We start from the raw sequence: 14,619 nt of genomic DNA, 5'->3' as shown, positions 1-14,619 counted from the left end.
TTCCAGATTTGGTGTCATCTACAATATGAATTTAAGACGATTATCAAAATAGCAAGTAAAGAGTCTCGATTTTATAGAATGAGTCCTTGTAAAGGCGTTGGCCATTTTAATTCACAATCTCTCTTAATAAATGGGGTTTTTGGTATGCAAACATTGACCTGGATATATCTAGAGTATCTAAGGTAACGTGAGCTACCTTTGCAGTTATTTTCATAAATCCACAACAGGCAAAATACAAAACTTATGAACATTTCAGGAGTACTGTAGCTACTATATTTATGATCATATTCCATGCAGGCTAGAGCTTCTCAATATCGACACAATATTCACTAAATCTAAGTTTATAAATTGAACAGCCTTGCACTCACTTCAAAAATACTACTGTTTGATCATTAATAATGTCATTCTTCTTAAAGTAAACAGGTTACAATACAAATGTAATTACATGGTTCAAATCCTACCAGCCATGGCCTGGCGAGTAGGTGTATTTTGACAATCCTAGCAATTTTTATGGACCGTGGAAACAAAACGTGAAAATAAAGACATGTCTAGGAATAGATTTCCAGACAATTCCTTTGGTCATCACATCATTGACACATCAGGCTAGCACCTATTTATGGGGATACATCCTACACCAAAAGATTTGACAAATATCAAGTCAGTCAACAAAATCCCACAATTTAGCTATACGCGCCGAATACACATGGCAAAGTGTTAGACCTGGCATCTTTGGCGTGGTTACCCCTGACTTTTTGCCTCTACCTCCTGTGTTTTTTGATGCTATGCTGGATTTCGTGTTTGCTGGTTTAGATGCTTTGGGCACTTTGCCACTGCTGATCAGTGTCAAAGTGCAAGTGCTCCCTTGGTAAATTGTTGTATTGATTGGTTATCCATGATTGGGATATTTGTTTCACCTGTTAGCCCCTAGTAAAGTGCACTGCGTGTGCCAGGGCTGGTGATTCAAATGCTACTAGTGGGCTGCAGCACTGATTGTGCCACCCACAGGAGTAGCGCTAAAATGATGTCTTAGGCCTGCTTGCAGTGCCTATGTGCAGTCCAGGACTGCCATGTCGACCTGGCCAGTGCACCCACTGACCAGGCCTTATCCTTCCCTTTCTGTACATGTCAGGCATCCCTATGGTGGCCCTAGGTACCCCCCTGGGCTGGGTGCAGTGTATCTGAAAGGTAGGGCATGTACTGAGGTGTGTAACATGCCCTGGTAGTGAATTACAGCCATTTTCGTTTTTCACTGCTGAGAGGCTATCTTGCCCATAGGATAGAATGGGGAAGGCTGTTTACATGCCTATCTTCCCATAGGGGCAAGATAGAAAATCCAAGTTTGGTATCTCTGTGTTCAGAATTTAATTATACATCTTTTTAGCAAGATGGTTTTTAAATTCACTGTGTGGGAATAGTACTTTTTAGAAAGTAGCTATTCTCCTGTTTAACCTTCCTGTGTGCCTGTGTGCTGGTTGGCTGACTGGTGTCAGGTGATGTGCTAGGTGGCTCCAGGAGCCTGGATGAGTCAGCAGCAGGGTGAATAGGGAGATCTGCTTTAGATGGGTGGGAGGAGTAGTCCCTGGGTCTGAATAGGGCTCCCCTGACAAACACAAAGCTGGCTCCACCCCCTGCTGGCCAGGCTGAGGACTCTGCCTCTGCTGGCACAAAGAAGGCTCCACCTCCTGCTGAGCGTCTAACGACCCTGCCCCTCACTCTGAAAGGAACCAGGTGCTCCAGAGCAGAGCACACCCAGGAACCGGTTTGAGCAGGGGAATCCCCCCACTGGAACAAAGAGAGACAAAGAATCAAGAATACACTTGAACAATTTTGGAAAGATCAACACGATCATCCCTCGTTCACACCACATAGTGACTGTATAAGAAAGAATTTTGTTTCGCATTTGTAAGTATACAACTTTGGGACTTATATGTAGTATTATAGACATACACTGTTTCACGAAATAAATGTTTTTGTCTATCATATCTTTTCGTTTAATTCTAGATAATAGATGTTCTAATAAAGAACTTGGGGATTCCAACCACGGTTACCCTTGCACCACCAGTGCTCCTTTCAGTGCAGTTTAGGACTTAAGGTCCAGTTCAACCTAACACATGGTGGGTATTGGTTGTCCATGCCGTTACGTTTTTGGCTATATAGCATAAGTTTGATCGGGCATTGCATATGATCCAAGATTCGGACATGTTTGCAACTGTGACTATTTACTTACCTGTTGTTTTGGCATCGACGATAAGATTTGTGACATTATCTGTCTGTACTCTCCCTCGTTGGTTTGGGAAATGTGAAGTTTGGATTCCCTCTCCCGTCCCCCTGTTCCTGCTCAGATCACAGTATTTCTTCATATGTCTTAACTCTTTTAGATACAACAATATAGCGCTGTATATGTTGTAATAAGACAAAGTGCTCTATATGGAATGTATTTTTGAATGTTTAGGAACAATACCATAATGGTAGTTGAAATATGTTGATGATTTCGCAATTAGAGTAACAAAAAAGAAGGAAAAAAACTAAATAACGGAAAGTTACAGAAAATAATCACCAGAGTAGTTTGTAGCACACATAGGTGTGGGTTATATATGTATATTTGTATATTGTGTATAGATTGTTTTTTATGTATGCTTATGTATATTTATATGTTTGTGTCCTAACAGCCCTGAAGAAGTCCGCTTCAAGGACGAAACGCGTCGGCTGTATTTCCAAGAACAGATTGTATTTACACTTTACTGTGTTTTTTAAAAAAGAAAGAGATGAATTATAAGTGTTGTAAATAAAAAATGACTTTTTCAAAATTATACTTACGTTGGGAATGAATTACATTATTTCCTTCCCTTCCACCCCTTTTTTCTTGAAGTGTGGTGCACCTGTGCTTTTGAACTAAGTTTGTTAGGTCCGTTTGGACTGGCATTGTTTCAGTGGGTGCGAATCAGTGTGCACACTTAACCCTAGCAAAAATATAGGGATTGATATATAGAAGGGATAGCAGCCTAGGTGCTGGCACAAAGAGGGTTCCACTGATTTGGTATGACTCATACCTCATTTGTTTAAAGAGAGACAAAGACTTGGAGGGGTATAAGAAGAGGACCCCAGACACCTAAAACTTTAGATCACTTTGGAACTAAGAAGAAACCTCTGCCAAGGAGAAAGCTGAAAGGACTGAAGAGGAGAAGACTGCCTGCTTGCTGTTTTGCTTTGCTGCCAAGGAGAGGGGAAGGACTTTGCTGTGTCCCCTTCTTTTGATTCTGATCTCCAAGGGCCTGAGAAGAGCGGGCTCCCTGTTAAGAAGTCCCAGGAACAAAAGGACTTCACCACCAGCTCCCCTGGAACTCTGCTGAGAGAGTTCTGACCTGCCTTGGAGTGCTTGCCCAGTCTTGGGGCCTCAGGAGGTCGTTTTGCTGTGTTTGGGAGCTGGGAAGCAGAAGCGTGAACAAGAGTGACTGGTACCCAACGCATCATCCGATTGCGTGTCGCAAGACGAGAGTGCGAGGAAAATTTCATCGCGGCACCATCGCAACATGCAGGGTGCCCGCATCGCCGAGTGCGTCAAGCATCGTCCCGAAGCGTGAAGATTCCTGGCATTGCGAGGGTCGTCGCAGAACCAGTTTGCGAACCGCACCACTGCCGGTGCGTGGAAGTCTCCAGTCACTGCGTGCGTCGACGCAGAGTCCCGTTCCGTGGCGCATCGAGAGTTGCGGCGCCGGAAGGCAACGCTGCGCCACGCATCGCACCACATCGAAGAGTGCCGCATCGAACCTGTGCGTGAAGCTTCCCCCTAAGAAACCTACGCAACGAAGGCCAAAGTCATCGCATCCTCCCCTTACAGATCGGAGCCGGCGCATCCACCTCTGCTGCGTGAAGCAGGGCTGCTGCAAAGCCTCCCCAGGATCTCAGGAGTATCGCATCGCCTTTGCAAGCTTCCTTGTTATAGCTTTTGGGAACCTTATCGCAACTACAGGTACTGTTGGGCACGAGAGTGTCGCATTTTGTGCATTGAGAGTCGCATTGTGCAGGACACTGACTTTTACATCCTGGAGTACTTTCTGCAAATAGTTCCCAGGGTAACCAGTCCCAGCCCCCCAAGTCAAAACCCAAACCAACCTGGCCCCCTAAGGGCAGGTCGGATAACAAGGGTCCCATTAGGTGTTATCACTGTCAAGAATTGGGTCACAAGTCTCCTGAGTGTCCCAAGAAATCCCAGGCACCCACTGGTGCTCCAACACCGGGTATAGCTAGTGTAGCTTTTGGGGGGGATTTAATTTCTAGTGATTTGGAGGGTTTAGCAGTTATGTCCCTTGTCTCTTTAGGAGACACAGAGGTGGTCCAGGAAACCCCTGTCCCTGATAACACTAAGAAGTACAGGCAGTGGGTGACCATCAATGGGAGGAGGGTGGAGGCTCTCAGGGACACTGGAGCCAGTGTGACTACGGTCAGGTGTCAGTGGGTCCCTGAGGAGCTGATCATTCCAGACGTACTTCACCCAGTAGTGTCAGCTGACAACTCTGTGCACCTTTGCAAGGTAGTACATGTTCCCTTTAAGTGGGGGGGGGGGGGTCTCAGGTCCTCTCAGAGTTGTTGTGAGTCCATCCATGCCAGTAGACTGTCTGCTAGGTAATGACCTGGAGAGTTCCCCATGGAAGGAGGTGGAACGCCAGGCTCATTTGGAGATGTTGGGTTTGCCTGAGTGGGTCTGTGTGACCACCCGGTCCATGGCAGCCAGACAGGGTTGTGAAGCAGACCTGGAGCCTGAAACAGTGGCCCAGGTCCCTGCCAGAAAGAGGAAGGGCAAGGGGCGTGGTACGTCCACCCCCGCTGTTCCCACGGTCCAGGAAGGAGCAGAACCTACGGGGGATGCCCTGGAGCCTACAGGGGAACAGGTCGCTGAGCTGGGAGACATACCTGAGCTGACCCATTGGCAGCAAGAGGGTGGTCCCTCCAGAGAGGAGTTCTGCCGTGCGCAGAAGACTTGCCCTACTCTTGAAGGTCTGCGGCACCAGGCTGCAGACCAGGCAGCAGGTGCTGATCCGAAGAACTTTTTTCTCTACTGGGAGAATGACTTGTTGTACAGTGAGCCTAGGTTTGCTGAGCCCAGTGGATCACGTACCCTGGTGGTACCCGCAGGGTTCAGAGACTTCCTACTGGGTCTGGCTCACGACGTGCCGCTTGCAGGACATCTCGGGCAGGACAAGACCCGACAAAGGCTTGCCACCCACTTTTACTGGCCCGGGATGAAGACGGACGTCGCTTCCTTTTGTAAATCATGCCAGACTTGCCAGGCAAGTGGCAAGGCTGGAGGAAAATGCAAAGGCCCTCTCCAGCCTTTTCCGGTAGTGAGCACCCCTTTCGAGCGGGTGGGAATAGATATTGTGGGGCCACTGGACCCCAGGACAGCCTTAGGCAACAGGTTCATCCTGGTCCTGGTGGATCATGCCACCCGGTACCCGGAGGCTATCCCTCTCAGGACAACCACAGCCCCGGTGGTGGGCCGTGCGTTGATGGGGATCTTTTCCCGTGTGGGTTTCCCCAAAGAGGTGGTATCTGACCAGGGTACCAACTTCATCTCCAGGTATATGAAGTCTCTGTGGGAGGAGTGTGGGGTAACTTATAAGTTCACCACTCCTTACCACCCTCAAGGAAATGGGTTGGTTGAAAGGTTCAACCGGACCCTGAAGGGCATGATCATGGGGCTGACGGAGCCCATGAGACGGAAGTGGGACGTCTTTTTGCCATGCCTGTTATTTGCCTACAGGGAGGTACCACAAAAGTCTCTAGGGTTCAGTCCCTTTGAGCTTTTGTACGGGCACCCTGTTAGAGGACCTCTCAGTCTGGTGAAGGAGGGTTGGGAGAAATCCCCGGGGAAAACCCCCCAGGATGTGTTCAGCTATGTGCTGGCCATCCGCAACCAGACACTGCGCTTCCGGGCCCTCGCTTTGGCGAACCTGGAAGCCAGCCAGGATGAGATGAAGAGGTGTTATGACCAGCATACCACTCTGATGGAATTTCAACCTGGGCAGATGGTGTGGGTGATGGCGCCAGTGGAGCCTTGCGCACTCCAAGACAAGTGGACTGGGCCATATGAGGTGGTGGAGCGCAAGAGTGAGGTGACCTACCTGGTCAACTTGCGATCTCCCAGGAACCCCATGAGGGTCCTACACGTGAACCGCCTCAAACCCCCTTTTGAGAGGTCTGAAATAACAATGCTACTTGCTGCAGATGCAGGGATGGAGGAGGATAGCGATCCTCTTCCTGACCTCCTGGAAGCTAAGGAGCAAGATGGGTCAGTGGATGGAGTGGTCCTCTCGCCCACCCTGACCCCAGAACAGCAGAGGGACTGTCGCCATGTGCTGGGTCAGTTTGCATCTCTGTTCTCCCTGACCCCCAGTATCACCAACTGGTGTGTCCATGACGTGGACACGGGAGATAGCATGCCTGTGAAACAGAAGTTTTATCGGGTGGCTGACAAGGTCAGGGCCAGCATCAAGAAGGAGGTTTCTAAGATGTTGGAGCTAGGGGTGATTGAGCCCTCCAGCAGCCCCTGGGCTAGCCCAGTGGTACTCGTACCGAAAGCTGCTGCGCCAGGTGCCACTCTAGAACTTAGGTTTTGTGTGGACTACCGTGGGCTCAATGCTGTCACGAAGACTGACGCACACCCCATCCCCAGAGCTGATGAGCTCGTGGATCGGTTGGGAGCTGCCAACTACCTCAGTACGTTTGATTTAACTTCTGGGTACTGGCAGATTGCCTTAACTGATGGGGCCAAGGAGAGGTCTGCGTTTTCAACGCCAGAGGGGCACTTCCAGTTCCGTGTCATGCCCTTTGGGTTGAAGAACGCCCCTGCCACATTCCAGAGACTGGTCAACCAGGTACTGTCCGGGCTGGAGCAATTCAGCGCCGCATATCTGGATGACATCGCTGTGTTCAGCTCCACTTGGGAAGAACACTTGCAACACCTCTGGGCAGTGTTGAAGGCTCTGCATAGTGCAGGCCTCACTATCAAGGCCAGTAAGTGCCAGATAGGGCAGGGTTCGGTGGTGTATTTGGGACACCAGGTAGGAAGCGGCCAGGTGGCGCCCCTACAAGCCAAGATAGATACCATCCGGGCTTGGGAACCCCCCAAAACCCAGACAGCGGTGAGAGCCTTCTTAGGACTCACCGGGTACTATCGCCATTTTGTCAAGGGGTATGGCACCATTGTGGCTCCCTTGACAGAACTAACTTCCAAGAAGTTACCGAAGAAAGTGATTTGGACCAGTGCCTGCCAAGAAGCTTTTGATGCCCTGAAGGAGGCCATGTGTACAGCACCTGTACTCAAGGCGCCTGACTTCTCCAAGGAATTCATAGTGCAGACAGACGCTTCTGAGCATGGAGTGGGAGCGGTGCTCTCACAACTAAATGATGAGGACTTGGACCAACCTGTAGCTTTCATTAGTAGGAGGCTACTTCCCAGGGAACAGAGGTGGAGTGCGATTGAAAGGGAAGCTTTTGCTGTGGTCTGGGCGCTGAAGAAGCTCAGACCCTACTTGTTTGGGACTCACTTACGGGTTCAGACGGACCACAGGCCCCTCAGATGGTTGATGCAGATGAGGGGTGAGAATCCTAAGCTGTTGAGGTGGTCCATTTCCCTACAGGGGATGGACTTTACGGTGGAACACCGCCCCGGTACAGAACACGCCAACGCTGATGGTCTGTCCAGGTTTTTCCGCCTTAGCGATGAGAACTCCCAAGAGGGTGGGTAGTTCTCCCCACTTTCAGCTGGAGGGGACACGTGTTAGACCTGGCATCTTTGGCGTGGTTACCCCTGACTTTTTGCCTCTACATCCCGTGTTTTTTTATGCTATGCTGGATTTCGTTTTTGCTGGTTTAGATGCTTTGGGCACTTTGCCACTGCTGATCAGTGTCAAAGTGCAAGTGCTCCCTTGGTAAATTGTTGTATTGATTGGTTATCCATGATTGGGATATTTGTTTCACCTGTTAGCCCCTAGTAAAGTGCACTGCGTGTGCCAGGGCTGGTGATTCAAATGCTACTAGTGGGCTGCAGCACTGATTGTGCCACCCACAGGAGTAGCGCTAAAATGATGTCTTAGGCCTGCTTGCAGTGCCTATGTGCAGTCCAGGACTGCCATGTCGACCTGGCCAGTGCACCCACTGACCAGGCCTTATCCTTCCCTTTCTGTACATGTCAGGCATCCCTATGGTGGCCCTAGGTACCCCCCTGGGCTGGGTGCAGTGTATCTGAAAGGTAGGACATGTACTGAGGTGTGTAACATGCCCTGGTAGTGAATTACAGCCATTTTCGTTTTTCACTGCTGAGAGGCTATCTTGCCCATAGGATAGAATGGGGAAGGCTGTTTACATGCCTATCTTCCCATAGGGGCAAGATAGAAAATCCAAGTTTGGTATCTCTGTGTTCAGAATTTAATTATACATCTTTTTAGCAAGATGGTTTTTAAATTCACTGTGTGGGAATAGCACTTTTTAGAAAGTAGCTATTCTCCTGTTTAACCTTCCTGTGTGCCTGTGTGCTGGTTGGCTGACTGGTGTCAGGTGATGTGCTAGGTGGCTCCAGGAGCCTGGATGAGTCAGCAGCAGGGTGAATAGGGAGATCTGCTTTAGATGGGTGGGAGGAGTAGTCCCTGGGTCTGAATAGGGCTGCCCCTGACAAACACAAAGCTGGCTCCACCCCCTGCTGGCCAGGCTGAGGACACTGCCTCTGTGGGCACAAAGAAGGCTCCACCTCCTGCTGAGCGTCTAACGACCCTGCCCCTCACTCTGAAAGGAACCAGGTGCTCCAGAGCAGAGCACACCCAGGAACCGGTTTGAGCAGGGGAATCCCCCCACTGGAACAAAGAGAGACAAAGACTTGGAGGGGTATAAGAAGAGGACCCCAGACACCTAAAACTTTAGATCACTTTGGAACTAAGAAGAAACCTCTGCCAAGGAGAAAGCTGAAAGGACTGAAGAGGAGAAGACTGCCTGCTTGCTGTTTTGCTTTGCTGCCAAGGAGAGGGGAAGGACTTTGCTGTGTCCCCTTCTTTTGATTCTGATCTCCAAGGGCCCGAGAAGAGCGGGCTCCCTGTTAAGAAGTCCCAGGAACAAAAGGACTTCACCACCAGCTCCCCTGGAACTCTGCTGAGAGAGTTCTGACCTGCCTTGGAGTGCTTGCCCAGTCTTGGGGCCTCAGGAGGTCGTTTTGCTGTGTTTGGGAGCTGGGAAGCAGAAGCGTGAACAAGAGTGACTGGTACCCAACGCATCATCCGATTGCGTGTCGCAAGACGAGAGTGCGAGGAAAATTTCATCGCGGCACCATCGCAACACGCAGGGTCCCCGCATCGCCGAGTGCGTCGAGCATCGTCCGGAAGCGTGAAGATTCCTGGCATTGCGAGGGTCGTCGCAGAACCAGTTTGCGAACCGCACCACTGCCGGTGCGTGGAAGTCTCCAGTCGCTGCGTGCGTCGACGCAGAGTCCCGTTCCGTGGCGCATCGAGAGTTGCGGCGCCAGAAGGCAATGCGCATCGCACCACATCGAAGAGTGCCGCATCGAACCTGTGCGTGAAGCTTCCCCCTAAGAAACCTACGCAACGAAGGCCAAAGTCATCGCATCCTCCCCTTACAGATCGGAGCCGGCGCATCCACCTCTGCTGCGTGAAGCAGGGCTGCTGCAAAGCCTCCCCAGGATCTCAGGAGTATCGCATCGCCTTTGCAAGCTTCCTTGTTATAGCTTTTGGGAACCTTATCGCAACTACAGGTACTGTTGGGCACGAGAGTGTCGCATTTTGTGCATTGAGAGTCGCATTGTGCAGGACACTGACTTTTACATCCTGGAGTACTTTCTGCAAACTCTTGAACTATCTTTAAAGTAACCTTTTTGAATTATATGTTGGTTTGTCTGTAGTATTTGGTCTTGTGAAGTTTTTAGTAAAGATACATTATTTTTCTAAAACTGGTGTGGAGTAAATCTGTGGTGTTTTCACTGTGTTACTGTGAGTGTTGGTACAAATACTTTACACATTGCCTTTGATAGCCTAGACTGCTCAGGCCAAGCTACCTAGAGGGTGAGCAGGGGTTATCTTAACAGTGTATCCCCCTTTGCCTGACTAGAAGCAAGGGTCCCTACTTGGACAGTGGTACCTACCCTACCAACTAGAGACCCCCAGATCTAACACAAAGGTTAGACCTATGTCCTTTGCATAGTTACCTATGCTTCTTGCATCTGTTATAGGTGAAATGTGCATATAAATCCCTACCATGAAAGATTGCCCATTAGTACAGGAACAGGCACCTGTTTTTGGACAAATGCAGATAGTGAACAACGAGATAGAGAACAGAAAGTGCCATTTGTACATAATATTTATATCGCACATGTGAGGCCATTCCAATTAAACAAATACAGATAATTAGTAATTGTGCCCCTACAATTTGATTTGGTGGGCATAATAGACAGCTGTCATGTGGAAATCGTGGTAGAACACAGTTGAGATGAAATGCCTTGCAGGGTTTTGGGAATCTGCTCTTTGCTCAGTTGCAGAGATTTCGGAGACGCGATAGTAATACATTAAAATCCACTGCATGAAACTTGCAGGCATATTATCAAGGACGGCGTTAACATTATCGCCGCTTTAGCGGCAGAAAACTGCCGCTAAAGCGGCGATAATGGCCTTGATAATATGCCCTGGAGAATTCCAATAGAAGCCCAGGTTCACACCAGAACATGGGCTTCTATTGGAATTCTCCAGGGCATATTATCAAGCCCATTATCGCCGCGATAATGTTAATGCTGTTTCTTGATAATATGCCCCAAAGTTTTTCTGATAATAGGGTGAACAATTAAAATTAAATAAGGAATAACTGATTAAAACTGATTCCATAGTGCAGATAAATGTATTTATCGAACAATAATTTCCTGGTTAGGTAAAAATGCGACCTTCTAGACTAGCTATGGGCTATTACATTCGGCCACTTTCCGTATCTCAAGGAGTACATTAGAACTGGAGATTGAGGAATGTTTTGTGTATGATTATGCAGAAAAATAAATTCATTATGCCTTTAGGGTATGAACCTAAGCAGAAAATGAGCTAACTGACGTCCATAATAGGGGTGGGCAGAATTTGCGAAAGCGACTTTCGCAAATTATCGCGAAAATGTTTAAAATCTCCGCAAACACGCAGAAATATCGCGAAGATGCAGAAGTTTTTTTCCCGCCCGTTCGCGGTATTTTCTGCGTGTTCGCGGCTCGCCAACTTACCCATGCGGTTGCTTGCGGGCGCGGCCATCTTGTTTTCACTCTTCTCGCGGTGCATGATCGCGAGAAGAAAGACGTGATCGCGCGACGCATGACGTCACTGCGGGTGCGAACTGTCGCGAGACAGCGCAAATGGCTAAAACAATACAACATCTCATGGAGAACGCGACCGGATCGGGAAAACTTGTCGGCGAACGCGGGGATTCAGGTAAGGGGATCGCGCGGGCACGAGAATGTATTATTTTACAGCGCGAGCAAGAACCAAATTATCGCAAAGCTGCGGAATGCAGAAATTTTGACATTTCCGCGCTCTCCGCGGAACGCGGAAATGCCAAATTATCGCAAATTCCGCGAACGGAACGGAAATTTTGCCCAGGCCTAGTCCATAATACACTTGTGCGTTTTTTATTCATAGTGGACACATTAATTCATAACTCCAAAATATACTTTTCAATATTTTAAAATATTTTAAAAGTCTATCTGTGGTAGTGGAACGCCAAGTAATATTTCAAGTTTTGGCAGACATTCTTTACGGTGGAACTCTAAATTAAGCATCAAGATTGTATGGCTTGTTAGAACTACAAATAGAGCTACCTTCTTCAGATAGAAGCCATACATGAAGGGAGCTGTGCATCTAGCTGCATAAAAACATCAAAACCTACAAAATCTCAACTAATCTTAAATATTTATGTTAATGAGGACAGTAGCATAACGTAAATTGGCCCCTTTTGACCAAATATGTCAAGGAGACCCTCCAGTGTCACTAGGACTGGAAGTCGCATAGATCTTCGAAGGCGTTAGGGGGAATGGCATGGTCCTGCACTGCAAGGATTAGACCACCCCCACGACTGATACAAATTATGGATGTTATGCTAAGAGTTCATTTAAAGGCCTGGAATTCTTAGAAGATGGTCTCATAAGAGCAAAGGTAAATTTGCAGTTTTGCAGCGATGGGTGTGGGACCTGGTGTGGGGCGTGGCGAGACCCAGTACCTGCACAGTGGAAAGGGCAGTGCAGCGATCACATATTTCTTTGGCATCTTCGTCTGTGATCTTCTTGACCTGAAGCAGCCACGCGGCTTGGGAGAGGGGCTCCAGGGTCTCTTTGGCGGTGCTGCTTTGCATATTCTTCTCCTTCAGCCACTCCTCCAAGTAACTGATGTTGCATCTAGAGTTTAGGAGGCAAGTAGGTAAAAAAGGTGAGATTTTTCTCAGAGTAAAAAAACATATTCTACAAGGCATTAGTAAGAACTATATGACCCTGTCAGCATATTTTTAATATTTGAGCTTGTCTCATTGATAAAAACCTAATAAAAACATGATGTACTAACTTCCCTTTACCACAGTATACATACAGGCAAATCCGATAATATAGATATTTACTAATCAACACATTCCCCATTACCACATGATATTGCTGTATTCTCTTGTAAGTATTATTGGCCTCTGTTATTATTTCTTGCTTCAAAATTAGATGCTGGAGATGCTGGGTTTGGTGATTATAAGACTAAGGGACTATTTACAGCTACTTATTCCTAGCAGCACGTGAGCAATAAGGGCATTAGTATGCCCACACAATGGCATTCCACCAATCCGTTTCATGTCTAAGCCCCACACTTCCCATTAACCGATGAAGGGTAAGCAAAGCACAAGAGGCAGTGTGCACATTTTAAGAGTTCTGATGGCCTGAACCATTTCCAGCACTTCACACATAATGCCAACATTGCATTAGTGAATCAGTGAGTGAACATCATCACCACCATCTGAGATAAAAGCCAGGGCCCCTAACATGAGAGAAAGGCAAATATCTTCATGCTAGTGCTCACTCACCGATCCACTAATGCTACTAAAGCATAATTGTGTGGGTCTGGGTAGAACCCTGAAGCATGTTTGGTGCTCTTCATTCTGCTTGCAGCTCCCTCTGTGGCCTATTGAGAACGTAAAGACAAGGTGCTGAGAGAAGCAAGTAAGATATAGGCAGTTTTTAATGTGATTAATATTTCAAGACTATACATTACCACTGCTTTATAAGGCTTGCTTTATCGCTACATTCATTTACTTGAAAATGCACTATTTGGCAAAATCTTTGCATTTCTTTCTCGGGAGAGGGACTCCAGGTTTGTCTATTAAACTTGTTCACAGCGCTCGCTATATAAAAGTCATGCCCAACGTTTATGCCTTACCATTTTCAAATTTCACCAGCCGCCACTGGAAGTAACCCTGACAAATCCTGTGATAACCATAATCATGGGATTAAACACCCCGAGCAGTTTCTGGATTCCCCCCTTTCATACAGCATCTCACTCTGCTGGTGTGTATGTCGGGAGCAGGGAAGGCAGTCCGCCAACACTGCTAGCTGCAAGGGATCACAAGCATTAGCAAAGACAACAGGTTTGGAATTTGCGGCTTACCTTTTGGCTTTGTTTTTCAATTTTATTTGTATGATGGCATGTTTTTTATGAAAACAAGCATTGTCTAAATATGTGTGTGTGTGTGTGTGATGTACAAGCACCCATTGCAGCAGTACTCCATGGTAATGTAGGCGACTACCCTTTATCTGTATGTGAACATTGTGTAAGAGAAGAATGCTGTCACTCACAGTCAGGTAATCCAATGGCAGAAGTGGGCTAGCCCTGTGCCTCCTGCTATCTGCTGTGGTGGGCGGAAGCAGACCAATAGATGAAGAGTGCTCGCTTATAGCCCCTCTAAATATGTTTACAATGTATATATTTTTATTTCAAACCAAAGGTCTTGCTTCTGGCGTAACAGTCAGAGGTGCCGACTTTGGAGCTGGGAACAAGGTTAATCTCCTTGCACCTACCAACAAGATATGCACAAGCATTTGCAATGCAATAGGTATCGCATTTTAGAAACTTTGAGCTATTGGTCTGGTAAATGAGAACGCCTTTTATTATTGCTGTTGTTTTTTAAACACATACATAAATGGCATTGCCATTTACAATGCCAATAGGTCAAAATCTCACAATTGCAAGACCTATTGCATTGAAAATGCTTGTTGTAGTGTTGCTACGTTTCTGTTACACATGTTTCAGATTACAAATGCTTCAAACTTTATTTTCATGATCTGCATGTGAAGTTACTGTATATACACTATTGCATTACCTTTTTACTGTACACCTTCGTTCCAAGTCAGCTAACAACCTCCATTAGCCTCCATGAAAGTCAACATGGGCACCCTGAAACCCATTGCAGTCTGTGGCCGGTGTACAAAATTCCAATAGAAGCCCAGGTTGACACCAGAACATGGGCTTCTAATGGAATTCTCTGCGGCATATTATCAAGCCCATTATCGCCGCTTTAGCGGCAGTTTTCTGCCGCTAAAGCGGAGATAATGTTAATGTCGTTTCT

At 47.5% G+C, this 14,619-nt stretch overlaps 1 protein-coding gene across 2 annotated transcripts in view; it reads right to left on the bottom strand.

Moving 5' to 3' along the window:
• The window catches only part of MYO5C (myosin VC), a 1,024,918-nt gene that overhangs the window by 52,556 nt on the left and 957,743 nt on the right, over positions 1–14,619 (bottom strand). For both annotated transcript variants that reach the window (XM_085644174.1, XM_085644175.1), the window contains exon 39: positions 12,244–12,418. In XM_085644174.1, coding sequence (XP_085500300.1) covers positions 12,244–12,418 — 175 coding nt within the window. The remainder of the gene's footprint in view (positions 1–12,243; positions 12,419–14,619) is intronic.

The sequence above is a fragment of the Triturus cristatus genome, chromosome 3_1, assembly GCF_964204655.1.
Source record: "Triturus cristatus chromosome 3_1, aTriCri1.1, whole genome shotgun sequence".
Lineage (NCBI taxonomy): Eukaryota > Metazoa > Chordata > Amphibia > Caudata > Salamandridae > Triturus > Triturus cristatus.
The sequence above is the reverse complement of the archived record's forward strand: the minus strand, read 5'-3'. Positions and strand labels throughout refer to the sequence as shown.